The sequence below is a fragment of the Eulemur rufifrons genome, chromosome 17, assembly GCF_041146395.1.
Source record: "Eulemur rufifrons isolate Redbay chromosome 17, OSU_ERuf_1, whole genome shotgun sequence".
Classification (NCBI taxonomy): Eukaryota; Metazoa; Chordata; class Mammalia; order Primates; family Lemuridae; genus Eulemur; species Eulemur rufifrons.
Genome location: NC_090999.1, coordinates 47,286,532 through 47,303,727, shown reverse-complemented (window position 1 = coordinate 47,303,727; position 17,196 = coordinate 47,286,532). Strand labels below are relative to the sequence as shown.

The 17,196-nt window shown below is 36.1% G+C and overlaps 1 protein-coding gene across 2 annotated transcripts in view; it reads right to left on the bottom strand.

Annotated features, from left to right (window-relative positions):
- Positions 1–6,681: 6,681 nt before the first annotated feature.
- The window catches only part of FCHO2 (FCH and mu domain containing endocytic adaptor 2), a 109,473-nt gene continuing 98,958 nt past the window's right edge, over positions 6,682–17,196 (bottom strand). For both annotated transcript variants that reach the window (XM_069492779.1, XM_069492778.1), the window contains 6 exons: positions 16,218–16,373; positions 15,725–15,857; positions 11,932–12,131; positions 11,156–11,220; positions 9,471–9,635; positions 6,682–8,981 (listed from right to left, as the gene is read on the bottom strand). In XM_069492779.1, coding sequence (XP_069348880.1) covers positions 8,959–8,981; positions 9,471–9,635; positions 11,156–11,220; positions 11,932–12,131; positions 15,725–15,857; positions 16,218–16,373 — 742 coding nt within the window. In that variant the 3' untranslated portion in view covers positions 6,682–8,958. The remainder of the gene's footprint in view (positions 8,982–9,470; positions 9,636–11,155; positions 11,221–11,931; positions 12,132–15,724; positions 15,858–16,217; positions 16,374–17,196) is intronic.

Below are 17,196 nucleotides of genomic sequence, written 5' to 3'. Positions count from 1 at the left end.
ACACTTAGGCTGCAGAATTTGAAAGTAAATAATAGGAATTTAACAGTATCAAATCACTGATATGGTTCTATCCCATTGGACATCTTTAAAAGGGATGGACATTTTCTTTTAAAATATCAGTAGTATTTACATGTCATAAATATAAGTCTTTTCTATTTAAATTTATGATGAAAATTTACATGTCAACTTTGAAAATGAGCAAAAGGATATGTAGTTTTAAAAAATTATTTTAGAGAACACCCAAAAGCTGGAAACTCACTCCACTCAGCAGGGCTCTCTTTGGGGCTGGGGGAAAGCGTCTCTTTGGCCTTAATGCATGGTTGCACAGCGTCTTCCCAGAGCTCTCAGAGCTCTGCATGCCAAAGGATTAGGTGGAGCAGCCTTTACAACACAGCCAAGTTCCTGTGACAACTCCTAGGCAGAGGGGACTTCCTGGCTTTACAGTTTGTATCGCTAGGAGGGACTCCTCAGGAGATCCTTCCAGAACAAAGAAGATCTGCTCCTAGGTGGCCTGGTTGCTCCACTTAAACTAAGAAGCACCGGTAACTTAAATAGTGGATTCTCTCTTTTTAAAAATTTAGGTTTTCTTCACCAGCTCCTCCCCAACCAATACCATTCTACTTTTTTTAAAAAAAAGATTTGGGTGCCTTATTAGACTCTAAGAACCATGAGAGCAGATACATGTCTGATTTGTTTACCACCATATCCCCTGTGCCTAGTAAAGTACCTGTCTAGCCCATGTAGATGCTCAATAAATGTTTGCTGGGTGAAGGATGACATGAGAAGAGATGCTACTAGTAAGATGAGATGAGAGATAAACTAAACAGACCCAGGAGACCCCCTGTGTCAAAGCTGGATGGAAGAGAAACTAAGGCTAGTAGTCATCCAACAAGATGTAGAGGGCTTGATGGAACTGGATAAAAATGGAAGATAGAAGACACAGGCCAGCCAGACTGGGATCCAAGTAGAGTAAGTCATGGGTCCTGGGAATTCATAAGGCTGAGCCTAGATATAAATTTACATGACTGACATAATTTCATTCTACTTGTCCCTAGTTGTTATGCAAGGCTTCAACCATTCCTTACAAAGAAGTCCTTCCATTTCTCTCCTTAGCTCTGCCACTTCATCTTTTATTTCCTAATTTCTTGCTAATTTTACCATAAGCTCTTGCATGTCTTCTTTGTGTTCTTGTTTTATGGAAGTAATTCCTTCATTATAATTTTAAATTCCTAATTTTATATTTGGTCTCATTTTTCATCTGCTCCATGGAAACATATTTCTGGTGAGTATACTTCATCTGCCATTTGTTTTTCCTGTCATGTTTCTCAATCTTTTGTCCTCTCTCCTTTTTGTTTAACTATTACTATACAAATATTTTAAATTATTACTCTTCTTTGGGTAATTTGAGTACTTCATGGGCAAGATCTTTTTAGGAGTTATATGTGGGGAGAAGACAGGCCTATGTTCCAGGACATACAGGAATTCTCCTGTGACACTAGGTTAGGTGCGTGTTACTTCTTTTAGGCTTTACTTCTTCCAAGCCACCCAAGATAGCAACTATAGAGTTCCTCAGTAGACTCTTCCCTGCAAATGTGGCTTGTATATGTGATTCCACATTTGATCCTTCTTCCCTTGCCATTATCTTGGAGACAAATCAGATGGAAAGAAACTTGTTCTTATTGCTTTAAAGATTTTTGGGCCAGGTTCAGTGGCTCACGCCCATAATCCTAGCACCCTGGGAGACTGAAGTGGGAGGATTGCTTGAGGTCAGGAGTTTGAGACCAGCCTGAGCAAGAGCAAGATCCCATCTCTACTTAAAAAAATGGAATTAGCTGGGCAACTAAAAATAGAAAAAAAAATTTAGCCAGGCATGGTGGCGTACCTGTAGTCCCAGGTACTCGGGAAGCTGACTCAAGAGGATTGCTTGAGCTCAGGAATTTGCAATTGCTGTGAGCTAGGCTGATGCCACGGCACTCTAGCCCAGGTGATAGAGTGAGACTCTGTCTAAATAAATAATTTTGGTTTTGCCCCTCAGAATAGCCACCTATTTTTGGAGAACCATGTATTATCAACATTATTTGGGATCGGCACCTACATTCCCAAAGGCACCCTTCTCATTTGAGATGTTTGCTTTCACTTGTTAGGTGACAGGGAAGAGCTAACTTTCACTCACTTCAGCCTATGGGAATACTTTCAGGATATTCTCATGTTCTGTTGATTATCATTGTGCTCACAGTCCTTCATTATGTTTTGTGATTTTGAGTTACAAATGTCCTCCAGCTTTGTCAAGAAAAAAATCTGCATTTGTTTCTCATTGTTGTCACTGTTTGGAAAAATTTTTGAAGAAGAGAAGAAGACAGTATTATTTTTATTCTATTTTAAAATAGGAATCTCCTCAGGTAGGATTTTGAATGTTAGCAATGGAGGAGAGGGAAAAAGGCAGACATTCCAGGTAGAGTGAGATAACTTACTGGGCAAGGGTCAGAGCTTTGAAGAGTGCTTTGGAATTAATAATTAGACTGGTTTAGGCTAAAGTATTGGATGAGGTCAGGGGAAAAGCGAGAAATTTACTCGGAAAAGTCAGACGGATGATATTTCGGAAATCCTTCAGTACCAGATTGTGGGGTTTTTACCCAATTCTAAAAGCAAAAGAGAGCTTTTGGAAGTTTTTGAGCAAAGAGTTAGCAAGGTCATAGACTATGTTTCTGCAGTCCACGAACAAATAGAGAACTGACAGCCCAGACCCTGCAGCCCCCCAGACATCAACTATCAACTTCTCTGCAGATAGGGTCTCTGAATGCTGTGCTGTGTCCACAGCTCCCCATTGCCTCTGGGGATCTGTAGTACTTCTGATCAGCTTCTGCTGGCTCAGCTACGAGACTTGGCCAGGTAGAAATTATTATGGCTTCAGCTAAGAACGTACTCTGCTGATAGGCTGGGTATGTGTCTATCAGAGGCTGCTATCTCACTGGTCTGGAGACAGAAAAATCAAATCAGCTCATGTTTCTGATATTCCTGCCTAGCCAACTGTGTAGTTTATGACTCCAACCAGGAGGGCTGAAAGATGGAAAAAAGCATCTTGGAAATAATTGTATAGCTTCACCACAGATCATTAGCAAACTTGACTTCCCATTACAAACTCCAGAGTTGTAATGAGTTTTATTTTCATTCAATCTTGAACTATCATTTTAAAAAAATGTATCTTTCCCCATACTCTTTGTAATCAGACTTATTTCTCTTGAAACCCAAGAACTGAAAGATACCTGAGAAAAGTATCCACTTACAACACAAACCATAAATGAATATAAATACAACCATAGTAAAAAGAGAATGTGTGTGTGTGTGTGTGTGTGTGTGTGTTTGCACCCATCTTATCTATCTATACACACATACACGAGGGGAGGTCACCATCATGTAAATTTTTAGAGATACAGTAGCTGGACATTAGGTCAGTCCCAAGCTAGTCATGCCTCTGCTAACCTGCAAGGCTGCTTCCTGGCACTACCTCTACAAACACTTCCCTAGGATAGGAGATTCATAAGAGGTATGTCTGTACCACTTTAGAACCAATTTTACATTTAGCACTAACCATACAAGGCAAGCTAAGGTGTTCACATATCCAAATTGGGAATAACCCAACAATAGTCTTGCCCATCAGAACTGACCAGTTCCTCTTACCAACCACAGTAGGATGATGAGGGGTGAGGACTGCCATATTTCTTCATCAAATAGCCACTTTGCTAAGTAGTTATTTCCCATTTAAAAGATGACCTTCAACTATATCCAGTAACAGTGGGCTATGTCCTTAAAATTCATGACTTAGAGAGATTTGTTAACAAGTTTACATTTCTAGAACCACAAGGGCATAGTCAAATAGCAGAGTGTCCACATTGCCTTAGCTCTTGGACAAGGAAGTGGCTTTTTTTTTTTTTTTTTCTATTGAAAGGAGTAACAATGAGTGGTAGATTTAAAGTTGCAAATTAACAGAGGATTATAAAAGGCCGACCTAGGTTTTTATAAGGCAGAACATGCTTATGCAATAGTTTGATATAAGTATTTTTGGTTAAAAATCTCCACAGGGCAGTGCTGTGGTACCTATCATCGGTAAAACTTTGGTACTGAAGAGACAGAAGCTTATCTGTGAGAGACAGTCCTACTGGCTGACCAGCAGGTTAACACCTCATTAGGGAAAACATTCTCCAGGGTTTCTTTGGGGAAGCTGACCTCAGAGGCAGTGATGATATAGCAGATATCTAGGTATTTTTCCTTGACTGCTCTAAGCAATTCTAGGTGATGCAGAAGTTTTACAGTTATACACAGGAAAAAAACTAACAAACAGCAGTTGACATTTCAAGGACTTTTATAGCAAAGTAGATAATATCTGGAAAATTTATTGAAGCCATATAAAATATGCATGCTTTAGAATGTTTGACAGGCTATGGTATTACTTCTGGTTAATTACTGAACTTGAAAATATTCATATTTAAAAATTCCCACATAATATGTGTTGCCCAAAGATTTCAGAAAGCACAAACAAAAGTATGTCTTATTATCTTCCTTCTTCACAGTCTGCCTACAAACCGAATTTCTATTACTAGTTATTAGTAATCCTCAATGTTTTACATATTTCATACAACTTGTTTTCTTTTAGGAGGAAAAAAAAAATCTGTTTGTACACATGAATTCAGTTTGTAACGCCCTCTTAAAGAAGCTGTGCTTTCACATTTGACTTCCAAGCTCTAAACTTCTGAAAAACTAGTCTGGAAAGAGGTCGTTACTGATCATCATTACTTTGTGGATATGTGAAAAGCGTAAGTTTTGAGTTTCTCACTGATTTCCATCCCAATGAATTGGCACCTTGAGGGGATTCTGCCTAATCTCTGACTGGGGAACTGCCTGGGGTCAAAGACCCCCCCCCCCACCACCACCACTAAATGTTGTGGGTCCTATCAACTGGGATCACAAGGCAGTTGCAGTTTTGCACTGAACAGGATTCTGTTTCTGGTTCTGATGTATACAGTCAATCACCAAGAAGCTTAAAGACCATCTGACCTCAAGTAGCAACTGCCATCTGGGTACTCTGGTCACTTGCCACTCTGAAATATGCTTAAACCATGCAAATTAGCATGAAGATGGTTTCAAAGTATGCCTCTCACACTTTCTGAAAATGTTGAAATTTGTTCAACAAGTTTCCCAACTAATGGAAGCATTTCATTGACAGAAGGTAGAAAACCAAATAACCTAATCTTTGTTGCAGGCTCATCACTGGGTTCAAACCATTCTTAGTTTTGTTTTCTGTTACTTGAAGTTAAAAACATTACTGACGGAAAAAACACTGCATGCTAAGCAGTGGTTTTTGAGTTATAGGAAACATTCATTAGAAGTATGAAAATAGATATATTTTAAAATAGGGATAAAATATCTACATATAACAAGAGATCATGAAAAAAACCTCTTGTACTAAGAGCCACAGACACCATTAAATGCACATTTAGGAAAAAGGGATAAGAGAAAGTAACAAAATGGAGAAGGGGTGGGTTCGTGGCAGAGTACTACTCTATCAAAACCTTGTTTTCTTTTCTTTCTGGGCACACAACCAAACTACATTTCCCATCTTTCCTTGTAGTTGGTGGAGCCACAAGATCAAGTTCTGGCTCATGGAATGTGGGCAGAAGTGATGATGCCAATTCTGGGCACGGCCCTTAAAACTCCCATGCAATCTTTGCTCTTTCCTCATCTGCTGGCCAAGTGGAGATTTGAGCAGAATCAAAAAATGGAAGGAGCCTGGGTCCCCGAATTACTATATGGAGCAGAGCTCCTCCTCAAACCTACTTAGGACTATAAAGTGAAAAACCTAGTGTTGAGTGTAGCTCTTGAGACTGTGGGGTCGTTTATTATAGCAGCAAGCATCATTTAGTCTAACAGAGGTAGGAATGAAGGGAAAAAGAGAAAACAACAAAGGACAAAATGATGGGCATATGGTATAAATGGCAAGAGTGCTGCTGTCTGGTCTTTCCACAGATTCCCTAACTCTGACCCAGATAAACTAAACTGTTACTTTTTATGACATATATTTGGCATAATTTTCAATATTCAGGATAAATTCTTTCTTTTCTCATTTCCTTCTTTTGCCCCCTCCTAAATCTATTGTGTTTTGAAAGGTTTGATGTTCCTAACTAACTCTTTAAAACATTATGATTTTTAGATTGTGTTCCTGAGCAACTGGTCAGGAGGAAAGTCTTTGTTAAAACTTAACATCAATTTAAATATATTTTAAAACATACTGAAAACAATTTTATTAAACAATTTGGGCATTTTGGAGATATACTCCAAATAAAGTTTTCTGTATGACCAATGAAAACTAAGTAACAGTTCAATCTGTATGCCTGTTCAAACAGTGGTACAGAGTTTAAAACTAATTACTCATTCCTTGCCCAGCCTGCCTTGTCCTAACATCTATGATATAGCTATTACTATCAATAGGGGTACAAAGACACATAAACCAACTGATAAATTATATATTACATGTTTATTAAGGGCACAACTTTTATGTAAAATTTACATTTTATGAAAAAAATCAAAAATATTTACAAAATTTTGCAAGATAGATGTGCATTGTTCTAATTACAACCCAAAGTAGTACATAACAACTCTTAAAAACTCACATTTGTTAGAGCTGTGTTTACAAATTCTTGGTTAAAGAGGCAGCTACAAAGTTTAAAACTATATATAAGCAAGAACCAGCTTGCTAGATACATTTCCCATTGAATCTACTGGTCTTTCTTACGCCATTAGTGGATTTTTAAATGAAAAAAAAAATCAATATAAACTCGCATGGCTTCAAAATTGTAACCTGTATCCAATACAAATTTATATATCAACACTTGGTATGAAGACTGTGGTAATTAAGAAAGTGCAGAAGTTTAACCATTTCACTAATTTGTAGATTTTTAGGTAATACCTGATTAAAAACAAACGTGGTGAATATAAGTGTCTGATTTCCAATAATAAAATATTAACTGCCCAATAAAAGCAGTTTGACTGAAAAGTAGATTACAGTTAAAATTCCAGGAAGGGACTGTAACTGACATTTAAAAGAACACAACATAAGAGTCAGAAATTCTAATTTTGCTCACTATTTAGTAATGATTAACATTTAGCAAACTGTCTTATGTGTTGCTTTAGTCAAGCCTAAATTTAGAATTGGGCTAACACTGAATATATAAAAAAGCACATACTGTGTTAAAGATTGCCAAAGAGTAGATTTTCTGCTGTATTTAGTATAGCAAGTTGTTACATAACTGTCTAGTATTAATAGGGGTTTTATTTTCTGTAAAGCTTAACAGAATAATTAGTGGTTTTATATAAATTATCACATATAACACAATTTACCACTTCTATGCAAAATAAAGGACACTGGTATTTATCATTATAAATAAAATTCCCATTTGTAAATTATGAAACTTTGTCCAAAATATTTCATTTCTTTGATTAATCAGGATTTGCTAGAAAGTTAGGTTTTTTACTATCTAGGATTAGTAGTTTATTTTAAGAAATGCTTAACTCAATCCTTCACTTCAAATAATTTCCCTATTTTTACCAGGTGGGAATTAAATAATAAAAATGTATAAGTTAGCAATTTTCCAAATTGTTGAAATAAAAACAAATGGCAGTGCTTTTTCCTCTGTTGCCAAAATTAATTTTTTGTATTCCTCACAAAATATTACAAAACTCATGTTCACAATACAATCAGTAAATAAATGTGTCAATTTTCAATGATAAAGAGTCAAGGGAAATACTAAATTGAGAGTTAAAATATGAATTATCAATTTATCGTTATTGTTTTTCAGAATTCATCTGTTTTAAATTCGCATACTTTTGATGAGGTTAATGTTGAATATCTGAAGGTAATTTTTTCCCCTGTAAACACATACCATTAGGTTTATTTCTCTTGCTAATGACTACAGTGTATCACCAAAGAAGTGAGCCAGGGTTCTTAAGTATAAGTTATCCTTTAGTTACTATGAATTCCCTTCCCAAATGCAGGCCAAAAGTATTTACAAAAATTGTAAATATCTTATAAAAATGCTTGACCACTGTAAGATTCTAAATAGAAGATCCAGACTGTGAGGAAAAAAGTGAGGCACATTAATGAACACAAACTGGATAGGCACATTTCTGGGTTTTGTTACTGTTTTAAAAGGCACACATTATGCAATTCATATAAAAATAAATTAAATCTATAGCATTAATTCATCAAAACAATCACAACTTCTATAAAGTTAACTAACTGCAGAAGTAAATTTCTCTGCTGTCTTTTGCAAGCTTATTTTAAAACACATTGCACTTAAAAATTTTAAAATATATAAAACACCATTTACACTTTATTAATATGTTTATGGGAGTCAAATTATAGATTTTTTGCATACAACTTGGACTCTGGTCTGATCACTTTATGGCACAAAACTCAATTTGATTGAGTGTTCTGAGTTTAACATTATCCAAAACTTAGAATTCATGTTCTGTTCTTATCCATTCAATAGCAAACTTACAAAATTTCATCGCTAACTCTAACTCTCAAAATTTATGGAAAGCTAAATTATTTTGTGTTTTTTCTCTGAAATTTTAGCCCTGATATTACCCTATAACCCCTTTTTTCAACATAGACATTGGAGATAATTACAAATTCTGGTCTACGAAAACTTCATTTTTACTGAGAATCTGAATAATGTGCTTCCTGAATATTGCCGTTGATCATTTACAGCATAGAAAATCATTTCAGTGCTATTTTCTTTCAATGACTCACTTTAAAAGTGCAATTTAATGTTTGTAGTCAGTTCTCAAATAAGTCTAAGTTTGAAAAACATCATACAAGTTAGAAGAGTGTTGGAAAGAACAGATAATGCAGAATGGCAAGTTTGTACTACTCCCTCCAGCCAAACCACTTTCCCAGGTCCGTCAGCAATCCGCCAGGTATCGTCCTGAAAAACACCAAGCAGACCTTTGCAATTACAACTTCAAATGCACTCACAGGTGGACATTTTTCACTGTGGCTATCGATACAAAATGCTAGCTCCCATCTGTTGTTTACAATACATTAGAACCAGATCTATACTGACCATAAGTACTCTCCCCCAGGTGTGTCTACCTGGCACCTTGTACCAAGGGTCAAAGAAAAAATTCCATGCCTTTAGATTATAAACTGCTTGACAGCTGTTTAGAAACCATTAGCATACTAATGTTTCCCCAGCTGGGTGTGGTGGGGCGTGCCTGTATTCCCATCCCAGCTACTCGAGAGGCTGAGACAGGAGGATCACTTGAACTCAGGAGTTTGAGGTTGCAGTGAACTATGACGATGCTACTGCACTCTAGCCCTGGCAACAAACTGAGACCCTATCTCAAAACAAAACAAACAAAACCCCCCAAATGTTTCCCATGTAAATTAAAAAGTTTGAAATCTTCCAACTTACCAGTGGCAAACCGCTTCTTTACTAAGGAAAGCCTATAACCAGTGCCTACAAGTTCCATATCTATTCCTGAGAGGGTACTTCCCTCGCTGAGGAATTGCACTGCAAGTGTCGTGGGTTTACTAGGTCCTTCTGAAAGATCAAATTTTGCTCTGAGTGACCCAGAACCTACAAAGAAAAGAATAAATAACTTACACAAGGTAAAATATATTTCACACAAAATAAAACCCAATGAGCATGTAAGCCGAACTATACCAGTCCTGTGCTAACAGAAGATGTGTACACTAAACAAACCATTGTCCTGTTTCCAAATCAGATTTTATTCAGTGAGTCTGAATTTTCATTTAGTAAATAATCTCAAACCATGCTTCTCTCTGACTTTAATACTAACCTTCAGAGATGTTCACTATTGGAGTACTATGCTATACGTATGTTGAAGTGAGTCAAAAGAGAAGAAGGAAGTAATTGAGGACAGCCTAGAGGGAAACCCTAGGAGGGATATAGGTAAAGTCAAAAAGAAATGACTGATGGGTACCAGATCATGGGGGTGGGAGAGTTAAAGAAGGAAAGGTAGCTATGGTTGGGGAGAGTTGTATCAACGTTACTATTTTCTATTCACTTTTCTTTTTAAAATTTTATTGTTCTAACATTATGCTAAATAGATATTTCTGAGGTGCTTTCTTTTTGATATAAGCATTTATTCAACACATCTCAGTCTAACAGCATGGCAGAAACAGTAAACCAGTAATTATACTGAACATGATAAATGCTACAAAGGAGCTCTCAGGAGCTATAGGCACAAGAGCACATATGTCTGCTCGACATTATAAATGGTGGTAGTGATGATGGTGTGTATTTTACAGGTACAGAGACAGGATACCTGAGAAAGCATGATGCATTTAAGGGAACTCCATCTATACCAGAATAGCTGGAGAACAGATACAAGTGGAGAAAAGCAGCAGATAAGTCTAAAGTGGTAGCAAGGACCAGGCTATGGTAAGAAATTTGACATAACCATCTTCCTTCCAAAGATAAGACAAGAACATTTCAGATTAGTGTCTTAGAGGGAGAGAAAGAAGCAAGAAGCAAAGTTGGGAGACCAACTCCAAGTCAATAAAACAGTTTAGGACTCTAGGTGATAGGAAAAGGGGATCTGAACTAGGGTTCAAGGAAAAGATAAATATTTAGAAAGTTATTTTGAAAGATATTCAAGAGTTAGAATCAATAGGTGAGAAGGGAGAAAGAGTATAGGAGGGTTCCCAGGTTTCTGGTCCTAACCAGGGCAAGTAGACAGAACTGCTGGGTAACAGGAGTAAGATCCTGTGATCTTCTGCAAGAAGTTTAACACTACAAAGTGAAATGTGAAACAAGATGCCACAGCACTGATCAGCTCTATATTATTTTGCCTAGTAGTGTAGAATTCTTAACTATTGTCCAAGCTCTCCTTGAACTTTTACAATTCTAGATAAGCAATTAAGTTCTGTGACGGTTCCACCATAAGCTTAGAGGGAAAAAAATGTGTTCTGAATCTCAACTGGTCCATTCTTATTTAAGGTATTAACTTCCACCTAGTGGTCAGTTATAGAACTGAAGGCATGAAATTCCAGGAGGAAACTTTCCATAAACATGCCTTAAAAAATCCATTTTCAATGACCACATTATAAACAAAAAAGCATGCAGACCCTTACCTCCATTTTCTGATTTTTCTGAAATACCGGACAATTTCCAAAAGGCTTTCATTTGTTCCGCATTCCTGTAGTAAGAACAAACTATCTTCAGACCACGTGTCTAGTATAGTAACTTATACATGGATAAAACTTAAATAAAAACATTTTAAATATTTTCACTACAACTATAGTGCTAAGTTTACTTTAAATACTATTACCTGGTGAAAATGTTTATGATATAGTATAAACACACAAAATGCCATATATTTCTCAATTAATGAAAGTTTACCAAATTATGTAAGGTGGCTCAGTACCTTCATCAGTCAAGGAAAACACATTGTTACTAAATGATGAAGCAAATATAAAGAGTGGTAAAGTCTATACTCATTTTTAATAGACGGACAAGAGAGGTGGTTAAGAGATGGGATTAACTAATACTACCAAACACTAATCACACAGGTATTACTATAGATATGCCACATGCTATATATTTAAATAATTTTTATTTTTTATTTTTTAAATTAAAAAAAAAGACGTTTAGAGAGGTTAAGCAATTTGCCTAAGGGTAAAGTTGGAATGGAATCATTCAAGTTTGGGTGGTGCTTTCAGCGAAACTAGTTTTGTTTATTTTGGACTGAAGCTACTACAATTTGACTAGTAAAATGAATAGCATCTTTTATAGCATGGTTTCTATAGGAAAATGTACTAAAACTGTTAGAACTTATAAGACAACTTTCCAAACTTGGGTTATAAAAGTTGGGGATTGTAAGAGAAATTCAGAAATATATTTAATTTACCATATTGCAGGGGGAAGGGACTGCATGTTTGTGACCCCTCCATCCACTGGTACCACCACCTGTATGTTGGAAAGCACAGTGGGTGCCACCATAGCTTCTGGATTGTATTTATAATCCACTCTAAGGTCTGTGGTGCTAGCACTACATTTCCAGTATGTTGCAAGATTCAGAGGAGTGGACTGAATACCATTTGCTGATACCTTTGAAGAGAAAAAAACAAACAATTGTCTTTGGCCTAGAAAGTTAACAAGTCATGTTAATGACACGGTTACTTGAACATAAAAGTCCACAGAATTAAAAAAAACAAATCTAATGAAGGTACTACCTGTTGCTAGGGAGAGTAAAGCAGACTTATTTCAAGGGAGTAAAGGTCACTTTCAATGTGTGGACCTCGGACTACCTACATCAAAATTGCTGGGGTACCTGTTTACAATGCACATTCCCCTGGCTCCAGCTGCAGAAAATCTGATTCAACAGCTTAGGGACAGGGGCCAGAAATCAGCATGTTATCAGGGAAATTCTTATTTATGCATGTAAAATTTGAGAACTCCCAACACCCAGAATTTTTTTTTTTTTTTTTTTTTTTTGAGGCAGGGTATCATTCCATTGCCCAGGCTAGAGTGCAGTGGTGTCATTATAGCTCACTGCAACCTCAAACTCATGAGCGCAAGAGATCCTCCTGCCTCAGCCTTCCTAGCAACTGGGACTACAGGAGTGACCCACCACACTCAGCTAATTTTTTTTTTTTTTTAGAGATGGGGGTCCTGCTATGTTGCCCAGGCTGGTTTCAAACTCTTGGGCTCAAACAATTCTCCTGCCTCGGCCTCCCAAAGTACTAGGATTACAGGCATGAGCCACTGTTCCTGGCTATCAACACAGAATTCTAAGATTCTTCCTGAATCATAAGAAGTTAGATTTTGTTTACAGTGAGAAAAAAGGATAGGTCACCATTCAGTTTCACAAGCCTGGAATTAGGACACTTCCAACTTCAAATGTTTGACTTTAATCACATGATTCTCAATAAATGGTACAATTCCCTATAATTCTTCTACTCCTTGTTCAAATGGCTTCCTTTCAAGGAGAACTACCCCAAACACCCTCTTTAAATTTACATTGAAAATTGCATTTTCAATCTTCCTTACTTACTCTACACTTTTTTCCTCCATATCACTCATTTTCTAACATACAATATTATTTACTTATTATTTTCTACGAACATAAGCCATTTTAATATAATACAATTACTCGATTAAGAATTCAAATAGAGAAACATATAAAACAGGAAATTTGTCCCTTGGCATTCCTACTCCCCAGGGTTAACATTGTAGTACATATTCTTCCAGACTTTTTAGGTACATGCAAACATGGATCCATCTCATTTCTTTTAATGGCTGCAGTAATTCATTTAATTAATCTCTTCCTCTGCTGGTATATACTTAGGTGGCTTCCAAACAATGCTACAGTGAATATCCTTTGTACCTTATCTTTGCCCACTTGTGTGATTTCTGAAGTGGAATTGTTGAATTAAAAGTTACATCTAACAGATTGTTGTTTTATTCAACAATCTAACAGAGGTTCTATTAATTTGCATCCTATTAACAAGTGATCGATGGTACCTCTATTAATACTGAATAAAGCAATCTCTCATTTTTGTATATATGATAGGCTAAAAGTGATACCTCATTGTTGTCTTAATAGTCACTGCTCTCATTATTACTGACATGGAGCATCTTTCCATCAGTTATCTGTCTATTGAGTTATTCACCTTTTACTTATTAATCTATGCGGGCTCTTTGGAGTAGGCCCTTTGCTCTATTATGTGTTGCAAACACTCTTCCCTCCAATTATATATTAAATCTGTTAAGGGTTTGTTTTAACCAAATATTTTTTTATATACATGTGCATGCACAGACATTTATTTATTTCTGTGTCACATATCTCACTGTCTTCTTACAGGGCTTCTGGGTTTTATATCATACTTAGAAAGGTCTTCCACACTTCAAGATTAGAATATATAATAAACATACAGTATACCCGCACAGACACACACACACACACATATATAGTCATCCCTCAGTATACTTGGGGGATTTGTTCTAAGACCCCTGCATGTACCCAAATCCATACATACTCAAGTCCCACAGTCAGCCCTACAAATAAACAGATTTCACATCCCTCGAATACTGTATTTTCAATTGGAATTTGGTTTAAAAAAATCTGTATATAAGTGGACCCCTGTAGTTCAGACCTGGGTTGTTCAAGGGTCAACTCTATATTAACTTGTAATTTATTTTAGTACCTTTATGGTCCCATTTATTACTATTAAACCTTCGATACATGTGGATTTTGTTTTGGTTAAAGTGTGAATTAGGGATTCAGCTTAATTTTTTTCCCCAAATGTCTAGCTTGCCTCCTCAGTATCATTTAATGAAAAATCATCCTTTCCACATTGCCTTGAAATCCTACTTTGTCATATATACAATTTTCCATTTATTCTTAGATCTATTTGTGGATACCTTAATCTGTTCCATTCATTTGGCATGAATTCCTATGCCAGTTCCAAACTATTTAAAATACTGTTATCTTATAATAAGTTTTCCTATTAAAGCTAAAACATTACTCCCCATTAGTTTTTTTTTTTTTTTTTTTTTTGAGACAGAGTCTCACTCTGTTGCCCTGGCTAGAGTGCCATGGCATCAGCCTAGCTCACAGCAGCCTCAAACTCCTGGGCTCAAGCAATCCTTCTGCCTCAATCTCCCGAGTAGCTGGGACTACAGGCATGTGCCACCATGCCCAGCTCATTTTTTCTATATATATTTTTAGCTGTCCAAATAATTTCTTTCTATTTTTAGTAGAGACGGGGTCTCGCTCTTGCTCAGGCTGGTCTCGAACTCCTTACCTGGAGCGATCCTCCCGCCTCGGCCTCCCAGAGTGCTAGGATTACAGGCGTGAGCCACCGCGCCCGGCCCCTACAGTGTTTAAAACATTGACTTATTCTTCTAAGCTTTATTCTTCTAGAGAACTTCAAAATGATTTGTCAAGTCTCCAAACACAAACACAGAGATACCTCTTACTGGGTTTCTGATAATTAACTCATATAAGTTAATTTCGAAACAACTTTTTATATTTATATTCTTCTTTTAAATGGATAAAGTATACCTTTCGAACTATATTCAAGGAAATAGAGTGTGTTATGTCTCTTCTTGTTTTTTATTGTGAATATTTTTCTTCATTAGTTTTTCTAACTGGTTGTTTTAAAAGTTATAAATTTTTGTATTAATTTTTAAACTGACCACCTTACTAAATTCCCCTATAGTAAATAGTTTTTCAATTGATTCTCTCGACATTTCCAGGAATATATCACTTGCAAGTAAAAATTATTTTGGTTACCCTTTCCCAGTATTTATTAATATTACTGCTTATTTTACTCTCTTATCTAAGTGTACTGGCTAACATCCAGAAAGATCTTATATACTAACAGGATTAATGGGTATCTTTGCCACTCCTGACTTTAATTGATTGCTTTAGGTATTTCATTATTACGACTGATGCTGCTGGTCTTTTCAGGTTAAGGACAAATTTCTGTATTTATATTTATTCAGTATTTTAATCATGAATAGATGGTCAATTTGATAAAATCTCCACTAGCTTACTAACAGATTTTCTAACTTCAAACTATCCTTGCATTTCTGGAATGAACATTTGGCTATGACATATTTATTCATTTAATTATATGCTAGATTCTATCTGTTAATATTTTAATTTAGGATTCTTACAATGACATAACACTCACCTGATACTTTAATACATCTACATTATAATAAGAAGCAGCTGGATTTTGCTCTGAAAGTTTCTTGAGGTAGACAGTAACAGCTTGCATGTTCATCCAAAAATCTTTTGTGTTGGAATCACATTGTGATGGATCACTATATGTGTAAGAAATATTTTTGTTATTTTATTTGACTTATCTTTATCCTTTGCATCTGTATAGTAATTTGGTGACACAGGAAAGACTAGGAGAAATGAACTAAAAGGTGGGATTATGAGGGAAAACTAAGATTTTGGAGTAAAGAATGGGACACAGCAGAAGCTTGCCTGAAAGATAAGAAGATGAGAGAAAAGGATTTTAAAACAACTGTCACCACTACCAAAAAATAAAAAGATAGAAGTTTGTTTAATAATAACAAATAATTTTGGCATTGTCTTCAAATTAAATATTATTGTTCCAAAGAAATAAAAGATTTCTTAAAAAGAAATTTCAACCTTCAAAACAAAAGCAGCCAAACCTGAACACAAGTTGTGCATTTGGAAGAATCTGCTCCAGTCTGCTGATATTTTTCACCCTGAAACACAGCACAGCTGGAGATGGATTGCTAGTGAAAACTTTAATAACTCCACTTGGAAATGATATTGTCATGTCACCAGTGATCTTCACAATACACCTAGAATTGGGGATTTTAAAGTGTTTAAATAAAATGCTTTAATTCCATGTAAAGCATATTTGGTTTAAAAAGACATACAAACACTATACACGTGCATATATATCCTGTATCATAATTATGAATAGATTATTTTTCAATTTAATTATTATAAAACATATTCTACATGAAATGGCATACTCATCTAGTGTCATCTTTTCCTGGAATTAAATTCCAAACACAAACACAAGCACAAGCACACCGATAATGTTCCTTCATTTTTTTTTTTTTTTTTTTTTTTACGATAACCCTGGTTGAGCTGTAGGGACATTGCTTCCCTGGTAACACTATCCTTAGTTGTAACTATTCTTCCCTCCCAAGCCCCACAAAGCAGTGGGCCTGATCATGGTTGTGGCAGATGTCCGCTTGCTACTCATTACTTCTTCCAACCCTCTAGTCCTTCTTCCTTTGAAACGGGGTCCATTAGTGTTACCTGGAAATTCTATCACATTCCCTAGTCTACTTACTCTTCTCTTTTCATAATTTCTCCTTTCTACTCTAATCTGCAATATTCTTTTCCTGCCCTCTCAGCTGATGACTTTGCTTTTAATTTTACTGAGGAAACAAAATCAGAAAAGAATGTCCTCGTACTCTCACTACTAACTCCTAATCTACCTAACTCTTTATTTGTATCTTCTGCCTTCTATCCTATTTCAATAGATGACCAGTTTCTGCACCTAAGGCCAATCCCACCAATTCCACACTGGAGCTCATCTCCTCTTATATACTGAAGGACTTCACTCATACAATTGTCCTTTCTCTTTTCTACAGGTCCAGTTTTTTCCAT